The sequence below is a fragment of the Hesperophylax consimilis genome, chromosome 19 (assembly GCF_061612785.1).
Source record: "Hesperophylax consimilis isolate HC1 chromosome 19, BYU_Hcon_1.0, whole genome shotgun sequence".
Lineage (NCBI taxonomy): Eukaryota > Metazoa > Arthropoda > Insecta > Trichoptera > Limnephilidae > Hesperophylax > Hesperophylax consimilis.
In genome coordinates, this window is record NC_142854.1 from 13,086,200 (window position 1) to 13,106,561 (window position 20,362).

Sequence of the window (20,362 nt, forward strand, 5' to 3'; positions counted from 1 at the left end):
AATTCCCTTCAACACAATCCGTCTTTTTTGATAAATACAAGAAAAAAACATCGCCAAAAGTGGCTTTTATTTTATTTTGCGGACGTTCAGGGACAAATATTTAATTGTTTTACGATCATTTTATAAAGAACTTAATTTGCCACATTATACAATAAAACCGTAACCGAAAATGCGTTCGTAAGTAGTAGATTTTGAACTTTAAAGCAGTTTTTATAGGCCTGATACATTATTTTTTCTAGGCTTATTAAAAGAATTATCTAAAAAATACTCGATTATTTAGCAGGCCAAGATGTGTTCTACTCGCAGTATTTAATTAAAGCATCTAAAACATTTCTAAGAGATCAAATTTTCAAACCAAAAAAACATAACTAACTAACCATCACGCCGTTTTCCGCAGGGGTAGGCAGAGAGGACGGACCGCCAAACAACTCGGTCTTGGCACACACTTCTTGCCTCATTCACATTCATACATCGCCTCATACATACTCTTCTATTGTTCTGACTCTTGACATGGCCCGACTCGAGTATCTGATTCACTTGGTCGTGCCATGTCTTCCTCGGGCGTCCCCGACTTCTGCTACCATTCACATTTGCATCGTATATTCTCCTTACACTCCTTTCTTCGCTCATTCGCTCTACATGCCCAAACCATCTAAGCGTCCCTTTCTTGATCTTACTCATTACGCTTACATCAGCCTCGCACTTTTTGCGGATATCCACATTTCTCACACGATCATACACGGTTTTACCACACATACGCCTCAGGGATCTCATTTCAACAGCATTTAATCTACTTTCATCCTTTCTTTGCCAGTTCTATGCCTCACTTCCATACATCAAGGTAGGTACCAGCACTCCATTGTGGACTGCTAACTTCGCTTCTTTGGACAATTTTTTTTTTTCAAAACATGATTTTGCATTACTACGTATGGCATCGCCTTAATCATGGTGTAACACAGTTTTGTATGAAAATATATGCCCAATTAGGCTTTTACATTTGTCATCACGAATCACGAAACACGCCCACAAGGCACTTCTTGTGTTATTCTTTATTCTATTCCTCATATTGTCTCTGAGATTGGACTCTGACCCCTACGAAGACTTAGGGCCTGTAAGGAATGGACTATCAGGATCAGATGGATTTTCAATAGATATCAGCAAATTGACGAACGTAAATATCTCTAACGAGTGCGAGCGTATCCATAGCGGATATGCTAGAAGCTCACCACACTATTTTGAACCTTAAGGCGAAAAATGCATAATTAATGATAATTTTGATTAATCTTTATAACGAATTGGTGTACATTATGAATACTAAAAAATATGCTTTAAATAAATTAAAGGTTTTCCTATCGTTTCGCTTGAGTAGAGTACAATTAAAAATAAATTACTCAATAAAAAATATAAATGTAAACTACTAAAAAAATATTTTTTCAATAGAAATGTATGAACGCATAAAGGAAAAAAACTTTTAATACATCAAATACAGACTGAAACCAAAATCAGCACGGGAGATCTCAGTGAGGATATCATAATATCTATTTGTTACAAAAAAGGAAGATAATAAAAAATTATTATTATTATTTCTGTTTGTGATTACTTTTCAGTATTGGATGCATCCGGAGTCCCTCAGTCAGGTTTATACTGGGGCGGCACCTACTGGTTGGGCTCCCAGTCGCAGTGCAGGGTGTACGCCTCCAGCAAGCGGCTGGGCATCCTCCCTTCCCGGGTGCTGGAGCTCCCACACAGTCTGCCGCCCTTCCCGACCGCCTACTACGCCGCCTATTTCAGGCACGACTCCAATATACAGAGGATGGTTTATATGGGAGGGGAGGTCAGTTGATATATTTATTTATTTGTGTGGCTAATTTTTCCACTGTCGTTATTTCGAAATATCGTGAGATGTGCTTGTATTCTCTTCAATTTCTTGTATTCTTTTTCCACTATCGTTATTTCGAAATATCGTGAGATGTGCTTGTATTATCTTCAATTTCTTATATTCTCTTATGCTTGCTTGTATTCTCTTCAATTTCTTGTATTCTTTTTCCACTATCGTTATTTCGAAATATCGTGAGATGTGCTTGTATTATCTTCAATTTCTTATATTCTCTTATGCTTGCTTGTATTCTCTTCAATTTCCTGTATTCTCTTGTGCTTGCTTATATTCTCTTCTATTTTCTTGTATTCTTTTCTCCTTTTTTCTTTTATTCTTTTCTGCTATTTTCTGTACTTTATTCTGCTATTTTCTGCAATTTTCTGCTATTTCTGTATTTGTATTCTATTCTGCTTGATTGTATTCTCTTCTGCTTGATTCTATTTTCTCCTACTGTTTTCTTGCATTCGCTTCAACTAGTACATTCGTTCGCTTCAGGTGGTCTCCGGGAAGGTGGTACCTATCATGGTAAACTTGCGATACACCTTGTTCCGCACATAAGGACAAATTTCATATTTAATATGAAGGTAGGTTGGGAAAGCAATAAAAAACCCTGTTTTGTTGGTGACAACAGGCACATGTGATTTTTGGAAAAACACACATGTTAACTGTTATATTATGTTTATCACTTTTTTATTCACTGTAGTGGTCCTGAAACTTTTATTAGAACTTTTATCTAAACGGTCCAAACCAAGTGTTACTATTTATGTGATTTTTTTGTACGTATCACAACTCCCAAAAGCCAGTGGGACTATTGAATCTGAATTACGTGGAGTATAGAGTGAAAGGGGGAGAATATGAGAAAGAGGGTGGCCGGGAAAAGTATCTGGCTATTCTGTTTTGGTCACTAAACACGACTAAAGGCATCGCGAGGAGTCGGGCTCAGAAGGACTAGTTTTTACTGTTAGACTGTTATTATGAATCTTAAACATAAATAAGTTACATCCTTAAGGATGAGATTAGTCTTATATCGCCTTAAGTATCACTAACGATAAGCGCATCACAATTTGAGGACCACTGCCCTAGAATTAACATTTTTACCCAGTGCGTAGATAATTCCGAGAAGTGTGATCAATACCGATTTGAAAGAAAACTGATGTCCTTAATTTGCATAAGACATTTCTATGTCGAGGACCCAGAGAGATCAACACAATTCATTATCTGTGTAGTAGTCAGACTATAGCAGAGGCTGAAATCCTTTCTGAGGCGTAGAAAATTGATGAATGCCGATTATTATTGACCGAATAAAAAAATGATTGAATTAAATGAGCTAAAATTACGCCTTACATAGAAAAAAAAGACGTTACGCCTGGCAGATGTGAAATAGCGAAATTGATTTTTATTAAAGCAAGTGAAAATTAAAGTAACCAAGACTGTACTTTTGAAAATAAAACACTTATTTTATTATTATCAAAGAAAAATACTACAAAATTAAAATTCATTATTATTAAGATTATATCCAATGAAAATTTAAGAGGAAGCTACAAGCCAAAAATGTGTACATTCTTGGTATACCTTATATTGTAGGTAATAGGCATTAAAATCGCTTGACAAACGGAGTGGTTTTATTTATTTTGTAAATAATTTTATAAAAAAGCAAAAAAGTTAATCAAGTTGTCACAGATAATCTTAGCTATAATACTGTATGTTTTTAAAGTTGTTTCCTTTACGCGTTTATATATTTCTATTGAAAAAATGTTTGTTTTTGGTAGTTTACATTTATATTTTTTATTGAGTAATTTATTTTTTAATTTATATTCTACTCAAGCGAAACGATAGGAAAACCTTCAATTTATCTAAAACATATTTTTTGGTATTCATAATGTACACCAATTCGTTATAAAGATGAATCAAAATAGTGATAAAGCAAATATACCGCACAGAGTTTTCGCGGCCGGCCGGGCAGAAAGAGCGTCGTCTTGTATTCGTCGTCGATTGCTACGCAAGAGTCGGTTTTACACACTAAGGTGCCCCAAAAGATGGTTCAAATAAAAAAACCACAAATGGTTGAACTTCAATATTGCTTCATGGAATCTAGTACAAATTCCATAGACCCTCTGTTGAACTCGACCTCTTTGGCAGCGGTATTAGCAAATTCTTGCCAGTAAACATTCTGTGAATTCCTTAAATCAGCGTAATTTAATTATTTATTTATATGCCTAGAAAGTATTTTACATAAAATTGATATATGGATGCAGTGTAAATAGGAGAATATCTATATTATATAGGAAATAACAACAGTATGTAGATGTAATCCATTATAAACTGTGTAGAAAATAGATATATGAATACATAAATATAAAACTGTGATAATGAGAATAGAACAATGATAATAAAACGTAAGATAAAATAAAATAGAAACTAGAACAATACTACATATATAAGATAAATCACTAAAACTATGTATATTACCAACGCTCCTCTAATTTGTAGGATTCAACAAAGTGCTGGTATAGATTACGCTTAATTCTATAAATGGTGTCATTAAATAACACCCCCACAATTTGTTGCCTAGATCATGCATCCTATAGGTTAGAGAGTGTGTCTGATATTTGATTGTGTATGTATTACAGAAGAATGTTACATTTTGTCTTGTGTTCCTATTCGGTACATGGAATTTTATAGTATGCTAGTGGACGCTGGCTTTTTGAGTTCGATGAATTAGGTACAGCTCCAGATAAATGAAGCAATAGTATATGCTCTCCGATACTCGTTTATTGACCTCCTCGTCTGTTCAAGATAGAATTTAGATGTTTCAAAATGTTGGATCGATTTCATCAGAAGTGAGGAAAAGATGTGATTAATTTGGGCAGACAGACACGTCAACTATCGATTTTCTTCTATCTATTTATTTCTTCAGCGTTTGTACCAAAGAACCGTGACTGAAATGCTTTTGTGCGAAAAAGCTATTTATGCATTTTAGTATTTAAATATATGAATATTGACGACTTGTCGATTGTATTTGCATAAATAAACAGACAACTCTTCATGTTATTTGATTTATGAACTATTACCACTTGCGTTTATGGTTTTTAAAATATGGCCTTGAATTAAAAATAAAAATAAGAAATGTAATTGTTGTCTTATATTGAGCAAAGCAATGAATGAACATGTAATAAGTGTGCTAATTGTATAGATAAAAAATATTAAATATTACACATTAGAATTAGATTTATTATGAAAGAGTTATTTTTGCTAAAATATAGATTTAAAAGATATATCTTTAGTAACAGTTTATAAAAAAATAACCAATATAAAACAAAGTTTTTTCACCATAATACATCCACTAATATATATATTTTTTAAATTATTTATAAACCAATAAATTAACATACAATTTTTTTGGTATAATCCACCTCACTAGGCTGAGCCGGGAGTTTAATCTAATTTTAGATAATGCGAATTTACTTAGAATCAGAGATATAAATAAAAGGATATATATAGAAAAGATAAATAATTAGATAGATAAATTTAAAAAAACATAAGAAACAATGTAAATACAAATAAATGAATGAGAAGAAAAGAGAAAAATACAGGCGTGGAGTGTGCTATAATTTATAGTATTGTAGATGTTATCTGTCCGCAGTATACAATGCCTTTGTTGACTATCCATGTGTGGATTTTGTGTCTTATATTTATACTTTTGTCAGGTCTTTAATATCTTTTTCCATTAAATTGAAAATTTTTGGAGCCAGAATTGTCTTTGTCCACAGGTGGTGTTTGTCTTCGGGGTCATGTGTTGATATCTGTTTCTTGTTTCGTAATTGTGTTGTACAGTATGATGCTTAAGTTTGTCTTTTTGGTAATATAAAGTTATAGTTTTTATGTATAGTTGCTGTATGTTCAGTACGGTCAAGTCCTTAAATAACTGTAATACAGTATGTACTTTTTTATGGATTGACTGAGGATTTAATCTTTCTCCCCAGTAACTGGAGCAATATTTAATATTTACAACTGTATTTAAAATCTACAAACCTCCCAACGAAGTATGGCAGTTACCAACACTTCCAGCACACCATAAACCGCCGGCGTACGTGGGAGATTTCAACATCCACGTCACTCTATCGGGCTATTCGATGGCCGATAAAGCTTGAAAGCAAATCACCGATTGGGATTCAGCACATAATTGTCAACTCATTTACGATGCTAAGCAAAATGAACTTTTTTTCTATGCTATGGCGACGTGAATACACACTTGACTTGTGTTTTGTCTCTAAAGCGCCAGACGGAAAACCTTAGAGAACTATATTGAGTAGTTTCCCACATAGCCAACACAAACCAGTCGTGTTAAACTTAGGCATACAGATTCCATTTACCTCCTGTAATCTGATACCACGATGGAATCTAAGACGGGCAAAATGGATTTTTCGGATTTTTCGGGAAGCCGAATTTTTAAGATCCATTTTTGAACCTCTTGTTTTATAGCGGCGAAGAAAATTAATTCCCAGATGCTACAGTAAAGTGTATTTATCAACATGGAGCTCAGAAAATGAACGTCTTTTAGCTGAATTTGATAGTCTCCGGACGACGGGCGTATGAAACGGTGGAATGAACTAAAAGAAGAAATAAGTGTCGAACACTCGAACAGAAAAGCGTGGCAAAGAACAGCCAATTAAAAAATCACCCGAAGTATCACCAAATGCTGTTGCTTACCAAAAATGCGGTGCGGTGCAGACTACCACCACCGAACATGTGGTCAAAGAATGACCACTGCATTAAATCCACGGTGAGATTGATGAGGTTTACAGGGCGACATCTAAGGCCCTAGGCTTGCTTACTAACCCAGATGTTCCCCTCTCTGACCCCCCCAACATACGCAAGAAGAAGAAGAACTGGTTTCATCCGCGCTACCGACATTTATTTCGCATACTAACTGCTCTAATGTCATTCGATTTCAGAGAAATGCGTATATGTCCACGTGTGTGTACGTAATTGAGACCAAAGGTTGATATAATGAATGGTCATCGACAACGAGTCTATCTGCCTAATTTCAGCTCGATCTGATGTCGGGTAGTGGGTTAATTTCCGCTTCCAAGATTTGCAGTCGTTCATTCCCGAAAACACAAGTGAAATTCAATAAAATTAACGTTGAAATTTGAAGAATTGTTCAAATTCAGAAAAAATAATCCATCCTAAGTCCGTTTAAGCTTTTGAATTAATAATTATAAATAATTTTTATCTCAGGACTTGGTGACTCTCGGATTATGCCTGCCCTCCTCGTGTTCGGAGGGAGAGATCTCGGAGCTGCTGCAGGAGTATTTCGACTCCGGGGTTCTGCATCACCAGCGCGTCTACAACATGACCCTGACGATGGAGGGGGTCAAGAAAACAGACGATGACGTGTCCTGGATTTTCGCACCCAAACACACACTTTTCATGTGAGTTACTTTTCTAACTAGGCTAAGTTATCTAAGTCATTGTCAATTTTAAATGGCATCACACACCTCAAATATGGAACGCCCGACCTAGTATTAAAATTATAAACTAAAAAAGTTCAATATTCCCGCTTAAACCTATATACCTATCAGTTATAGGTATATATTAAATCATATCAGATAAGCGATAAAGTAGGTAATTTTTTTTTAAATATTTAAATAATAATTCGGTATTTGAAATGTGTATTTTTTTGTTAACATTTCTGACTAATCTAAACTTAAATGATTATTTAAAAGTTCACTAACTTCTGATCGCCTTTAATTATTTTGTTGATTGGCCATGATCTTGAGGAAAATATTTTTTAAATACCTTTAGCTTCATAAATCCTACAATTAAAACATTTCGCGATTTTCACGGGTAATCAACCAATTTTCTAGGGCCCCATTTCGGAGAGCGCCAAAATGGTGCAAAATTGAACACATGGGACCTGGAAAGTATATTGGACTTCTTATGTTGTCTATTAAATTTTAATATTTTTTCTTTTTAACAAGTCCGGTCTGTATATTATGTAATGTACTTATACTGTAAAAATCATTTTTAATCTTTACAACATAAAGAATAATGAATTCTAGACAATTTTTTTTTGTTGCTGAGCAGAAAAATACAAATTTCAGGGTCTTGTCAATTGCTTACTGAACCGCGGGACGACGGGCTAAATTGCAGAGAAATTTTATCGAAATTCAAGTATTAAGGCGAAGCTTAGTGCCAAATCACTATTTTGATTAATCTTTATAACGAATTGGTGTACATTATGAATACTAAAAAATATGCTTTAGATAAATTGAAGGTTTTCCTATCGTTTCGCTTGAGTAGAATACAAAAAAGCATAAATTACTCACTAAAAAATATAAAAGTTAGGTACTAAAAAATATATTTTTTTAATAGAAAGGTATGAACGCATAAAGGAAACAAATTTAAAAAAATACAGTATTATAGCTAAGATTATCTGTGACAGTTTCACTTGATTAACTTTTTTGCTTTCTTATTAAAGTTATTTAGAAAATAAATAAAAAACAGTTTTTTGCTTGAAATCGAACGTTTCTACACTCCGTTTATCAGGCGATTTTAATGCCTATTAACTACGATATAAGGTATACCAAGAATATACACATTTTTGGCTTGTAGCTTCCTCTTAAGGTTTACCTGAAGATAATTTTTAAATGTACGTACTTAGTGAGTTTTTCCAATAGCTATCTTTGTTATTATTGTAGAATGTGCTTTGTGATTAGTTCCAGACGTTTCAGACTCAAAACTGATAAATAATGTTAAAAAGTAAATTTTCGACAAAATGTCATTTGGTGAGTTTTACCTTTGGACTGACGAAATGATTGTTCTAACTACGCGCTTTAACTAAAAATAATTTAATTTCCCACAATTCTTGCAATTATTTGGCTGCATAGATAAAACACATTTTTTCATTAGTAAACACATTTATTTCTGAGAGTGTTTCAGCTTAAAACAATGTTTGTTTTATTAATGCATTTTAATATAAAAAAAAAGATTCCGTGAAAGTGTTTTATCGTGTCAGTGAAGGCGAACCACTACGGTGTAATGTAAAATCAAGCGTTTTTGGTTTGAAATTTTGATCGATTACAAATATTTTTGTTGTTTTAATTAAATACTGTGAGTATACCTAGAGATGGCAAAATTTCGTTTTAACTAAAAACGCGAAAAAATATTTATGTTTCGAAAATAGGGCATTTATAAGTTTTCTTTGCGTTTCAAGGCATTTGAAAGTGTTTCCAGTGATTTCTATTTCGCGAATTAACGCGAAAAACGTGATTTTGGCCGTATTTCAGCTAAATTATTCTATTTAGCGAAATAGGCGCGAATTTCCCGAAAATACCGGGTTAAAATAATATGTGAGAATTTAAAAAAATCGATATTTACATTACGATTTTTTATGATTTTGTTACTATTTTATGTGTAAATATTTAATATTTTTGTACTGTAGGCTAAAATTGCTTTTTGACATTACACAAATTGTGCGAAATAAATTACGCCTATTGATGTTAATCGCAATCTGCATTTGTTGTGTTTGTGGTCGACCCGTACTTAGAGTTTCCTTCCTTATTAATTTAATATTAAAATTAATTATTTATAATCTTTTACATGGAAATACTTGCAAATGGAGGTTAAACATATATTTTACCAAAAATACTTAAAATATGCGCTAAAAACATTCAGGAAATACATTTTTTCTATTTTGCTACAAAACGCTAAATTATGCCTCAAAATGCTATAAAACGCTAAATTTCCAATTGTTAATGCTAAAAAAATCTGAAAATTAATGCTAAATTTTGCCATCTCTAAGTATACCACATATTGTCCTTTGAAAAGATCGAGCATCTCTTAATAGTATAAAACAACGGCGCTTTCCGCGTCTGCTGTTTGTGCGCTTAGTTCTTCTAAACCAAGCAAAAGATTTTGATAGGGTTTTAACTATCATTTATATAATTTCTTCCGGAAGGTTTATATAAATAATACGTGCATATTATATTAATAAAAAATATGAGAAAAGTCTAGCAACGCCGGGTACCCGTCAGCTAGTTTTCATATAAGCCTAAAAACATAAGTTATCAGGCTTATACAAACTGTTTTAAAGTTCGAAATCTCCTACTTACGAACCCCTTTTCGGTTACGGTTTGATTGTATATATATTAAATTTTTAAGCATTAACTTCTCAAAATGAAATACAACACATTGCGGCTGGTGTTGCGCGGAAATTTAAACCTTATCGCCATCTACACAAGGAGTGTTATTGTTTGCGGCCCGATTCCAAAAGTTACATCGAAATTATCTAACAAATGTGAGTTTGTTTAGTCGATTTGCTGTTTTTTAATTTTTTTAATCTTTTCCAAAAACTGGTTTATTTCCGGGTCGTTTTCACTTAATTTTTCAGAGTGCTGTAACATGTTATGGTAATGGTGCAAATAATATTATATATATATATATATATATATATTTAAATATATTACCCAACAAAATCGGTAGATACGGGAAGTGGTAGGTGCTCACAACCCATTATGTGCCCTGATGAAGGACCAGCGTTAAGAATCCAAACGCGTCCATATGTGAATATTCTAGGTACTTCCCAACCTTTTTCTTCCTCGTCTCCTTACTATCCAGCTTCCTTTAGAATCCCCATTGACTCAGGGCGGCAGAGATTCGATGGAGTTCAATAAAAAAAACTTTATAAAAACCCTTAATCTTTTTTACAGACTGGTGATGGCGCTAATTTTTGCGCTAAATTTTGCAGGTACTTTTTATAGTGCTTATATTCATGAAGAACCAAACAAGTCAGAGCAAAAATGCAATAATGGTTCTATTGGTACTAATGACAAAGCAAATGATGACAATGGAATAACAAAGGAACAAAATGGAATAACATGTAAGCGCAATCTAATTGTAAATGGATCCAATGGAATAGCAAAAATGTCCAATGGAATAGCAAGTGGACCAAATGGAATAGCAAATGGATGCAATGGAATAGCAAATGGACCAAATGGAATAACAAATGGATGCAATGGAATAGCAAATGGACCAAATGGAATAGCAAATGGATGCAATGGAATAGCAAATGTAAGCAATGGAACGGCAAATGGACCCAACTGTGTAGTACACGGAATTACACATAGACCCAATGGAATAACGAAGTTGACTGATTATGATGTAATTGGAAATGGATGTAATGGAATCAACAGAATAGCAAATGGAACCAACGGAATAGCAAATGGAACTAACGGATTAGCAAATGGAACCAACGGAATAGCAAATGGAACTCAAGAATTAATAAATTTAACCAACATAATAGTAAATGGAACTAACGGATTAGCAAATGGTACCAACATAAAGGCAAATGGAACTAAAGCATTAACAAATGTAACCAACGGAATAGCAAATGGAACTAACAAATTAGCAAATGGAACCAACGAAACAGCAAATGGAACTAATGGACAGGTATATAAAGCCAATGGAACTGCAAATCCTCCAAAGGAATGCTCAAAGTTGAGCATATTGCAGGAAATACTTCTAGGTTTTAACATTGAACACAACACCAGAAAAGTATTCAACCAAGAACACGAAAAAGATGTGCTGCTACCATTAAACGGCCTTAGGTGAGCTCATTAAACATACTGATTTCGGTTGTTGGTGCATGGGTACGAAAGTAACGTGAAATTTTCCCGCATAATGCATAATATTATTCAACTTCAATAAACCTTTAATTTTCAAAATCTGAACTGCTCCTATCGGACAAGCGATAAAGTAGGCACCAATTTTATTTTGAGAATTAAAAATTCTTTATTCGAAATGCGTATTTGTTTTGTTCAAATGCTTGATGAATTAATATAGTAACGATACGTTACTGACATGGCACGCGTGGTTTCACTAAACTAGGTCCAGTGGACATACTTTAGCGGTATAATCAACTTATATCATTTTCATAAGAGGTGCTACATTTTTCTTTGATTAACATTAATATTTTTTTTGCATTTTTATAAGTGTCATTGGATAGATGTTTAGTTTTTCAAGCTTACTAACATTCGATAGGTAAATTTCTTCTTTTGAAAAAAGTCGCTATCCTCGTGAATAACTGTCTTATCTTATTAAGACAATGATAAATAAATGACGTAATTCACTCATGCTTCCAGGACAATGCTGATGACGATGATGGTGTTTGGCCACATCACCATTTACGCCATGGACAAGTACGAGGGCATCCACAAGATTCACTATTCCGATGACGATTTCGCCTCACAAGTATTTCAGAACGCACCCTTTATCGTGGACACTTTCTACTGTATGAGGTAAGGACGATAATCCATCTCCTTTTCAAAATGATGTTTTCATATAATAATTATTTTAAATAGTACCTATCCACATCCCTACATATAAACAAATATGTCCTATAACAACTCTTTCTAAAATTTATTGATGTATTATATTGGGTAAAAACGTTCAGTATGTATGCTCATTGCACATTTTAAATTATTGACATGATGCCGATGAGGTTCGCTATCCATCACATCGCCAACCCTTCGGTGGCGCAAAGAGGAGGACGGAACGTGATCAATGTCGAATTGGTACATGGAACATTAGAGGAGGAATGGAAAGAAAGATGAACGAACTGTGTGATACTATGGTGAGCAAATGTTTGGACGTACTTTGTATAACAGAGAGTATGAAAAAAGGTAGCGGTACAATGCAGCATAATGATAGGCTCGTTATTTGGTCTGGGAGACCAGATACGGAGAGGGCTTGTCAAGGTGTTGCAGCGCTACTGTCTCCCAGAATGATTGAATGTATGTTGCAGTATGAATGTGTAAGTCCGAGAATAATGTGGATCAGATTTAAAATCGGTTTGACAAGGGTGTTTCTTGTTATTTGCTACGCCCCTGTTAATTCTGAAAGCGATGAAGTGAAAGATGATTTTTGGACTGGTGTGAATGTTGTAATGAGACTAAAAAATATGAACGAAAGGATTATAATGGCAGGCGATTTGAATGGGTGGGTGGGAATTAGACGTGACGGATTTGATTCGGTCTTAGGTATGTTTGGGGATAAAAGAACGAATGACAACGGGAACAGAATGCTTGAAGTATGTTTAGAGTGGAACCTGTTTGTGTCGAATACTTTCTTCGATCATAAAGGTATCCACCAATATACGTGGGAAAGAGGAAATGAGAGGTCAATTATTGATTTTGTAGTAATTGACTCTAGGTTGAGAGCTGTTACCGAGGACACAAGAGTTTTCAGAGGGGCTGAGGTCGAAACTGACCACTTTCTTGTAGTGTCGAGAGTAAACCTCTTTCGCGGTTGGCGCTCTAAAGTGAAAACGGTACCAGCTCCGACAAGAGTCAAAATAGAAAAACTGCAAAACGATAATGTGAGAAGTAAGTATGTGAATTGTGCAGAGATAAGATTGAATGCGAAGGAAATGGATGGTCTAAGCATAGACGAAACATGGAACCACATAAAAGTGTGTCTTTGTGAATCTGCTAGGGAGGTTTGTGGAATAAGTACGCAAGGTAGGAAGAAAGGTGATGCATGGTGGGATGATGAGATTAAAGCACTGGTCTCAGAAAAGAAGAAAGCATGGTTGTGTCTGATTGCGGCTGGCAGTGCTTCCAGCGAAGAGAAGTATCGAGCGAAAGAAGTATATAAGGAATGTAAGAAAAAAGTAAGAGTTGGAGTGAAAGAACGAAAGAAACGCCTGGAAGAGGAAGAAGGAATGAAAATGACAAACCATTTCCAAGAAAACATTAAGTTGTTTTGGAAAGAAGTCAAAAGGTCCCGGAGTGGCCCAGAAAACGGAAGCATGAAAGTGATAAAATCAAAAGATGGAAAAATGTTGACGAATGAGGAAAAAATAAAAGAGAGATGGATGAATTATTTCGAGGAAGTCTTCGAAAGCGAAGTGAATGACAGTGATTCCAGTGGCGAATCAGATATGAATGACGATGGAGTGAATGTTACCGAAATTAGCATGGATGAGATAGAAAGCTCGATTAAATGTATGAAGAATGGTAAGGCTGTTGGGTTTGACAATATTGCTGCTGAATATTTTAAAGGAGGTAGCCGTGTAATTCTCACATGGTTGTGCAATCTTTTTAACCAATGTTTAAAGGAAGGTTACACGCCTTTAGATTGGAGAAGGGCTGTGATCATGCCATTATACAAAGGTAAAGGGTCACGTATGGAATGTGGGAATCATAGGGCTATTAGCCTGCTTAGTTCAGTTGGCAAGCTGTATGGTAGAATTTTGATTGAAAGAGTAAGAAAGGAAACAAAGGATAAAATATGGGATGTGCAAGGTGCTTTCATGAGTGGAAGGGGGTGCATGGACCAGATCTTCTCATTGCGTATGCTCACTGAGAAGTTTCTGGCAAAAAACCAGAAACTTTTCTGTGCCTTTGTAGATTTACAAAAAGCATACGACCGAGTCGACAGGAAAAAGCTATGGAAGGTGTTGTCCAAGTATGGAGTGAATACGAATCTGATTCAGGCAATTGCGTCTCTGTATGAGGGAAGCGTTGCATGTGTTAGGGTAAACGGTGGTTTTACGGGGTGGTTTGATATCACAAAAGGTGTTAAACAAGGCTGCGTAATGTCACCGTGGTTATTCAATCTATACATGGATAATTGTATGCAAGAATTGAAAGAGGTGGGATTGGGCGCGAATTTGAATAATTTTAAAGTATGTTGCCTGTTGTATGCTGATGATGCGGTGCTGATTGCTAATAGTATAGATGATCTACAGTCTCTCGTGTCTAGGATGAACGAAGTATGCATGAAGAATGAGTTAATGATGAATGTAAGTAAGTCTAAAGTAATGGTGTTTGAAAGAGAGAGTACGAAAACAGTGTGCAATATAATTGTGAATGGGGAATACTTGGAGCAGGTGGATGAGTTTGTGTATTTAGGAAGTATGTTTACGAGAGATGGGAAGGCTGACAGAGATATCGAAAGAAGGGTAAATGCAGGTAATTCCGTTAATGGAGGACTAAACGCCGTAGGCGCTAACAAAAAATTGTCCAAAGAAGCGAAGTTAGCAGTCCACAACGGAGTGCTGGTACCTACCTTGATGTATGGAAGTGAGGCATGGAACTGGCAAAGAAAGGATGAAAGTAGATTAAATGCTGTTGAAATGAGATCCCTGAGGCGTATGTGTGGTAAAACCATGTTTGATCGTGTGAGGAATGTGGAGATCCGCAAAGAGTGCAAGGCTGATGTAAGCGTAATGAGTAAGATTAAGAAAGGGACGCTTAGATGGTTTGGGCATGTAGAGCGAATGAGCGAAGATAGGAGTGTAAGGAGGATATATGATGCAAATGTGAATGGTAGCAGAAGTCGGGGACGCCCGAGGAAGACATGGCACGATCAAGTGAATCAGATACTCGAGTCGGGCCATGTCAAGAGTCAGAATAATAGAAGAGTATGTATGAGACGATGTATGAATGTGAATGAGGCAAGGAGTGTGTGCCAAGACCGAGTTGTTTGGCGGTCCGTCCTCTCTGCCTACCCCTGCGGGGAAACGGCGTGATGGTTAGTTAGTTAGTTATGCCACGTTTGAATTTGGGCAGTGAATCCGAAAAAATGTCAATGTTAAGTTTAGACAAATATTATTTTTGGTTTCACTGGAGATTAAACATTCCTCCCCAGGGACTGGCTCTTAACTGCTGTAAACTTTTAAATTGTCTTGTAAAATTTAAAAAAATAAACATGCTTGACTAAGGATTGAAACTTCCTCCCCAGGGACTGGAGTCAACACGCTAACATACTAAGCCAAATTCTTATTTCGTATGTAACTGCTGTAATCTTCTGTGTGTTAAATATAATGTGTGCGCGCGTGTGTATGCGTGAGTGGCATCAAAATATAGACAATATATTGACAACGAGTCTATGTACCGAGTTTCAGGTCGACCGGATGTCGGGAAATGGATAATTTTCCAATTTATTCATTGACTCAAGAAAACAAAACTGATATTCAAATTAAAATAATAATAATAATAGTTGACGTGTTATTCTTGTATTGTTTTGTATTTATTATGCTTATATAATTTCCTTGCATAATGTGGATTCGCTAGATAGTTTTTCCTGTGGGAAAGATTTAACCAGGACATAAAATCGAAAAATAATAATAATTTAGCATTCTCAGAACATAAAAATATTACTATTTGTTATATCGGCTACTGGCATTATACGTAGCTCTCTCATTCAAAATTTAGGTGTATTAGATCTTTCAATGAATTTATATATAAAAATGCAAAAATCAATCATTTTAAGTACAGGTAGGATTACGAAAGATTTTTTAAATATTTATATTGAGGGATCAGTAGGATTTATCGGTCCAGTTAGGAGTTCTACCGAGCCGAACCCTCTGATATGAAAATATCTGGAGTCGGTGAATTATTTTTTCATTTAATCTCTAATGGGTTGACGTGTTGTTCTTGGATTGTTTTGTATTTAGTATGCTTATATAATGCAATTGCAAAATGTGGATTGACTAGATGATCATTTGTGGAAAAGTGTGTGAAAAGGTTTAGTTTTCCTATGGGGAAGATTTAACTCGGACACAAAGTCTAAAAAAATAATGTATAATATGTAATAGGCAAATTGCCTGTTCTCCGGAACCAAATGCTCCAATTATTATTATTTGTTTCTTTACATGCGGTATCACTGTTTACATTTTAATTATTAACCTCACTAGGACTAGCCTGTGTAAAGGTTAATAATTTTACAAAATAATAAAAATATAATAAATAATAAATCAAAATAATAAAACCGATAGTGGATTTCGTAGATACATTCATAGTGATAAACTGTTTAAAGTTATTTGTGCTCAATTAGTGCAAATATAAAAAAAATCGTGATATAAAAACTCGATACGGCGACTTTTGTTTTGATTTACATAGAGCTAGACCGATTGCCCACCTACGAATTTTCAGGCGCAAAGCTGAACAGAACTAATACTTTGTTTCAAACATTGTTTTTTTTTTATGTGTCCTTATAAAGTAGTGTTTAATAATGAATCGTCCTAAAAAACGACACATAAGCACCATGATGTCTCCTAGTCCAGAGGATATAGGAGGAAAGTGCGTCACGATTGAGGATGCGGATGAAAACAGCTCGGTTACGTCATCCAAAGGCTCGGACGTCACCGAAGCGGAATATCCTTGCGCTTCAGGAGTAGATGTGCTCAATGAAACCCAAGCATATTTGACAGCTCTTCAACTTGTGTTAGCAGAGAAGCAATCTAAGGTCTCAAAAGACCAGCAGCTGAGGATCGCTAGAAACGTATCGGAAGTTTTCAGATCCGTATCTCAGCTGTTGTTGGAGCGCGAGACGATGCGTGCGGATTTAGCTACAGTTACAGCACAACTTAGAATGGCAGAAATAAAAATACGCCACGAGAAGAGGGAAAAAAGGCACCTTGAGCAAAAAATCATACAATTAGAGTCTGATCTCGGGCCTGTAATGCGGAGAGTGGCAGTGGTAACGGAGGCTACCCTCTCTTTTGCTGACATCGCCCGAAAACAGCCATATGATGCTCACCAACCCCCACCAATCACTCAACAAGGACATCGCGTCGGACCACCAAGACCTGCCGTTTGTATCTTTCCAACGGATGCGGACGCCACAAAGGACAGTGACGGTACGAAAAAAATGATTGAAGATACAATTCGGCCATCTGAACTAGGCGTTCGGGTCACGGGAATAAAAAAAATAAGAAATAAAGGTATCTTGATCAATACGGCAACCACGGGCGAACAACAAAAGCTATTAAATGCACCTTGCTTCGACAACTCGAGCAAACTGAAGGCCCGACTACCGTCAAAGCGTCTACCGAGACTGATATTCTTTAATGTTCCCCGGGACCTGACCGACGAAGATTTTTTAAGGATGGCTCTCACTGGTATTCCCAACGTTGAAGACATTGAAGAAACTATTGCAGGCTGTAAACTAAGTCACCTGGCTGGTGCTCGCACAGGTAACGCTTGTCACCGTATCTACGCAGTACCCGCTACCGTACGTAAATTTCTAGTCGAGCAAGAGAAAGTATTTATAAGCTGGACTATTTGCCGCGTCCGAGATTTTATTGGCCTTACTGTCTGCACCAAATGCCACATGATTGGTCACTTATACAAGTATTGCAGAGATACCAAACCCACATGTGGACATTGTGCTCAACAGAATTATACTGGTGAGTCCTGCCCAAATTCCACCATCAAACCAGTTTGCGCGACATGCACCAGATTTGGTAAGCCTGCTGATCACTCAACTGGAGATAGGGACAACTGCCCGGCCTACATCGCTGCACTCAAGAACGACCTTGCAACTATAGATTATGGAGTGTAACATACATGAGCATAAGTGCCTCACCATCGAGAATTATAATCCCGTGACGAACTGTCTACGAATAATGTATATGAACGCGAGAAGCATCCGTAATAAGTTTGATAAGATCGAAGAAAAAGTAAGAAGTTCGCGGTACATTGTACATGTGCTCGTCATTACGGAAACGTGGCTTAAGATTGGAGAGGAAAAGTTTTACTCCCTGAATGGTTACAAAAGTGTTTTTGCTTCTCGCCCCAACGAAGGAGGAGGCGGCGTAGCAATATATGTGATAGATACTATGAAGTGTGCAATTATTGAAAATTTCTCAAATGAAAATTCCTTTTTAGGTATAACGCTTAGTAGCAGTGATAGGAAACCAGTTAACATCTATGCTATCTATCGAAAACCCAACACAAATATGCAAGATTTTCTAATACATCTAGAAAAAATACTGAACGAAAGTATACAAGATACATTAATATTCGGAGACTTTAACATTGACATATCCATATCCACACACTCTTCATTAAATTTTTGCAACATCTTACAATCTTACAATTTTTCAATACATAACAAAACATTTCCCACGAGAGTCACTGATGCAAGCTGCACCTTAATAGATCACATCTTATCAAATAGGCAAAACATTCAGACTACTATATCGAATATTGATGATCCACTTAGTGACCATAATATACTTATTGTTGATTATAAGAACAACTTAAAAAAATGTTTTAATAATAGAACCAAATCCCGGATTACGAGACCTATCATCAACAGTATGTCAGTAAAATCCTATCTTCTTGATAACAATTTCACGATCAACTTAAGCAACTCAGAAGACCCTTTTAAAAGTTTCAATTATCACATTAAAAAGGCAATAGAATCAGGTACAACTACACCAAAAACAGGATTAAGAAGTCGGGTACAACTGAATAATCCGTGGTTTGATTCCAAATTAAATACATTAATCAAAGAACGAAACCAGATTCACAAGCAGTGGAAACAAGACCCTGGTAATCTTACTCTTGTAACACTTAAAAAGAGATTGAGAAATACCATTATTAATTATAGGCGAAATCTAAAACACAAATATTATGCGAACAGCTTTCAACAAAACCAAAATAACCCCACTAAAACCTGGAAAATCATAAACTCTATTCTATCAAACCGAACACATAAACCAACTAACGAAATAGAATCCCTCGTGGTAAATGACTGCGTAATTAAGGATCCGAGCCAAATAGCATCCGCATTTAATGAGTTTTTTCTCTCAATAGGAAAAAAGCTAGCAGCTACCATTCCGTCATTCCCGGATGACTGTAATACCGTATTTGTGGAACCGAAGGCTTGCCAATCCTTGTACATGGCTAGGACAAACAAAGATGAGGTACTGAGGATCATCTCTAAAACTAAGCTGAAAGCACCACCGGGACTCGATGGAGTAACACCATCAGTTCTTAAGACTTGTAAAGAAGAATTAGCGGGTCACCTTACAGAACTTTTTAATTGGTCACTGTCCTCGGGAAAGTTTCCAAATGAATTAAAGTTAGCGAAGATAATACCTATACACAAAGGAGACTGTAAAACATGTATCTCTAACTACCGTCCTATATCACTTCTATCGGTTTTTTCAAAAGTATTTGAGACCATAATCAAAGATAGACTCCTAAAATACATATCTGCGAATAATATCCTTACACCACAACAATATGGCTTTCGGAAAAATTCTAGTACTCAATGTGCCGCCTTTGATTTTATCTCTAACCTTCAACAGTATATAGACCAGGGTGAATATGTGGCAGCCATATTTATAGATCTCAAAAAAGCCTTTGATACGGTCGATCATGAAATACTCTTAAAGAAATTGGAATATTTGGGAATTGTTGGGAAGCCCCTAAATCTCCTCCGAAGCTACTTAGATGATAGATTTTGTCTTGTTGAAGTCAAAGGTGTCTCGAGTGGCTTAGGTAAAATCACATGTGGAGTGCCACAGGGATCAATTCTTGGGCCTCTGCTTTTCTTGCTATATGTCAATGACATAACTAAATGTGGTATCTCTGGAAACCTCCAACTTTATGCGGATGACACTGTAATCTATTATCACAGTACAAGCCTGAGTGACCTGGAGTCTCAAATGAATGTAGATGTCTC

General features: G+C 35.8%; 1 protein-coding gene across 1 annotated transcript in view; it reads left to right on the top strand.

Moving 5' to 3' along the window:
- Nucleotides 1–20,362, top strand: part of LOC149414830 (uncharacterized) — a 39,740-nt gene that overhangs the window by 7,252 nt on the left and 12,126 nt on the right. Inside the window, exons 2-4 of the mRNA XM_089643399.1 lie at nt 1,608–1,834; nt 7,118–7,311; nt 12,022–12,177. Of these exons, the coding sequence (XP_089499525.1) occupies nt 1,608–1,834; nt 7,118–7,311; nt 12,022–12,177 (577 nt within the window). The remainder of the gene's footprint in view (nt 1–1,607; nt 1,835–7,117; nt 7,312–12,021; nt 12,178–20,362) is intronic.